The sequence below is a fragment of the Cornus florida genome, unplaced genomic scaffold (genome assembly GCF_030987335.1).
Source record: "Cornus florida cultivar Cherokee Brave unplaced genomic scaffold, ASM3098733v1 CherokeeBrave_3.0.0_Hap2_Chr06, whole genome shotgun sequence".
Taxonomy (NCBI): Eukaryota; Viridiplantae; Streptophyta; class Magnoliopsida; order Cornales; family Cornaceae; genus Cornus; species Cornus florida.
In genome coordinates this window covers 88051632-88054678 of record NW_026775576.1, presented here as the reverse complement: position 1 = coordinate 88054678, position 3047 = coordinate 88051632, and the positions used below count along the sequence as shown (strand labels likewise).

Here is a 3047-nt window from a genome sequence, read left to right as displayed (position 1 = left end):
AATGTATTAGTTAATGATCTTTTAAATTAAAATTAGTTAATGATCCTTTAGTGGACTCTGAGAATGTATTAGTTAATGATCATTTAAATATATGAATTAATGTTGATAAATTAAAATTTTATTTATCGTTAAAAAAATAAAAATATTTGTGTATTTGAAAAAACTCCAATCCGTGAATCCGATCATATCCAGTCTGCTATTACACGAATCCGATCCGTTATCTCACTGATTGGTGGCAAATTTAAATTGATTAAATTTTAATTAATGTCTAATCATCTGACATGTGGGCCACCCCTAGCTACACTATACTTTTTTCTTTTTATTTTTAACTTGGCAAACACAAAAAGCAGCAAAAAAACACATCAAGACAGACAATCCTTAGCTGCTAAACTACAAATATTAAACGGAATCTGAACAAGAGCCACATCCTTTGGTATATGACTTTGAGACAGCGCCGCAAGAGTATGGGCAACCTCATTGCCATGCCTATGAACATGGCTAAGAGAAGATGAAGAAAAGTTCCGAAGCGCCACTTGAACATCAAAAGAAATCGCATGAATTTCCATAGGCCCTGGATTAACACCAGACATAGCATTGACTATAACAAGAGAATCACATTCAAACCAAACATGAGCAAAAGAAAAAGACAAAGCCCATAAAACTGCTCTACGGAGACATATAGCCTCAACCAATGTCGCACTGGAAGCAGAGAAAGGATTGAACACCATCGACGGCAGAATTTGCCCCGAAGAGTCACGAAAGACCGCACCACCACCCACTAAATAGGCCGAAACAGAAAAGGAAGCATTCACATTACATTTTACAATACTTGAAGGAGGAGGAAACCATCGAAACAGGGAAGAAGACACCAACGACCCAGATTTATCTCCGAACAAACTCTTTGGCAAACTCAAATGGAAGGACGTTGATGCATCCTTGAATTCTCAAAAAGAGGAGCATGCCAAATTAACAACGGCATTCCAAACCTCGTCATACTTCACCCTTTGCGATCTCAGGGAGTCATGCATGTGGCTAGTCATCCGATATGTGGGCCACCCCTAGCTACACAATACTTCACCCTTTGGGATCTCAGGGAGTCATGCATGAGATGATGGCCCACCATTGAACTTCCAAATCTGATCTAGTCAGAAAGGGGACCACACACTTTTCGTGTATTTGGCAAGAGACACAAGTCTAAAGTAGTAGTGGTGGCGGGATGAGGATCCATCCGAGCTCAATTCAATATATGAAATTCTAAGTCCATATCTGAGCCCAGTCCAATTGAGCTCGATCCAATTACCAATATAAAGTTAGACTTTGATTGGACTCGTGTTATGCGATACTTCGCCCAAATTAGGTTGAAAATTTCAAACCAAACCAGTCCACACAATGTAAAACTCGTTCAGATACAGGATTAGGCTTCGGATTGGATACAATTTGTACCGTTGAAGTTGAACAACACCTCAAGTCGACCATACTGTTCAAGTTGAACCACCTTAGCTCGAGTCCACCATTTGTTTCACAAAGCCGACCTTTCAAAATATTTGCCTGAATTCAACAAATTGCTCAATGTTTCAAGTTGGAATTCAACAAATTAATTTTATTATTTCGGATACTTCTCAAATACTTCACCGACACTTTCTGAATATTTCGTCGACATTTTTTGAATATTTCTAACACAACTCTACTAATTAATTTTGAAAATAATATGAATACCAACATGACAAAGTAATGAAATAATGGTATATATGATATAAAAATACAACAATAATGACATAATTTCATTTTCTAATTTATTTCAGAGTAACTTTTAGTATAAAAATTATAAATGAATTAAAATTTTATAATACTATTACTGAATAGATGAATAATAATAAAAATTTATATTATTACGTAGCTATATCCACACCGTACCAATATTTTATTTTTTTAAAATTTAATATGTCGACGTATCTATATTGTATCGTATCCATACTACATAACTCTACAACATTGCTTTTTGAAATTTCTTACATGTAAGAAAGTGAGTATTATTTTTTATTCTTTTTACTGTTGTGGACGTATTTTTTTAATTTAAAACAATTAGGTTGTTGTTGAGTAATCAACCAAGATTGAAGATCTTTTTAACTTGGTCATGAAAAGAAAATTTTCTTTCTTTTTACCTTTACAAGTGGCAGAAAGGCATTGACAACCTGCAAGACATGCGCATATCACAACTATTAAAAATAAAAAGAAACTACTGTTTGTGAATTTTTTTCAATCTAATGTTCACTTCTCATGATGAAAACAGTGTTTTCACATTTGATTTCAACAAACGTTTCACAATAGTGTGTCGTGTCATCTAATGTTACAACAAGTGGTCAAATCGAGATTTAGTTATAGTTTGGTCGAAAATTCAGCAGTTTTTTCCGAAAGTTTGGGATCAGTCTATGGGTTTTATAAGTGAGTTACACGAATTTCAAACCAAAAATTCCATGGATTAAGGATTGTAATGCCCTTAGTCTATGCCCTAACAAAGTATCATGTGATGGGCCATCTTAACTTTGCCCCGCAATCGACGGCAACGAACTCAAGTGTGTACCATAGTATTCTTTGACTAAGGTACAATATTTGAATGAGTTAACAGAAGTCTTCTCTGTTCATGTAAAATGCTTGTTTGTCCAGATTTGGACCTATTATGGTCTTCTTCCTAAGTACAATTTCATCTAGATTTGTCAAAAATTTGGTATGTTTTTGGTTCAACCATTAGTGAACATCGATTCATCAACTTAAATGAAATTAGTTTTCCTCCCTCTATGAAGTGGTTGGGTGTTCGAGCAATGTATATGTGTTTACTTAAATTTTCAGAAAAAAATAAAAAGTTCGATTAATCTTGATTTGATATTGGTTGAGTATAATTTAGCATACATTATGTGAATCGAATTGATGACTTTAACCACTCTTTCCTGTCCCATTGAGAAATAGAAATGACTAATCTTATAGCAAAGTGTCGAAAAACTCAACACCACCATTCTTGAACAACTTGGAGTCTTTGATTGAATCTATTT

General features: G+C 34.4%; 1 protein-coding gene across 1 annotated transcript; it reads right to left on the bottom strand.

Annotated features, from left to right (window-relative positions):
* Positions 1–362: 362 nt before the first annotated feature.
* On the bottom strand, positions 363–1040 carry LOC132314529 (uncharacterized). Its single transcript, XM_059813385.1, has 2 exons — positions 987–1040; positions 363–935 (listed from the first exon to the last, which is right to left on the bottom strand). The coding sequence occupies exons 1-2, from the start codon at positions 1038–1040 to the stop codon at positions 363–365; spliced, it is 627 nt and encodes a 208-aa protein (XP_059669368.1).
* Between the last annotated feature and the right edge of the window lie 2007 nt (positions 1041–3047).

Coding starts and splice junctions, on each gene's coding strand:
- LOC132314529 (XM_059813385.1), bottom strand. CDS start 1,040: ATGACTAGCCACATGCATGACTCCCTGAGATCGCAAAGGGTGAAGTAT. Junction 936..986: donor AAAGGGTGAAGTATGACGAG/GTTTGGAATGCC, acceptor TGAGAATTCAAG/GATGCATCAACGTCCTTCCA.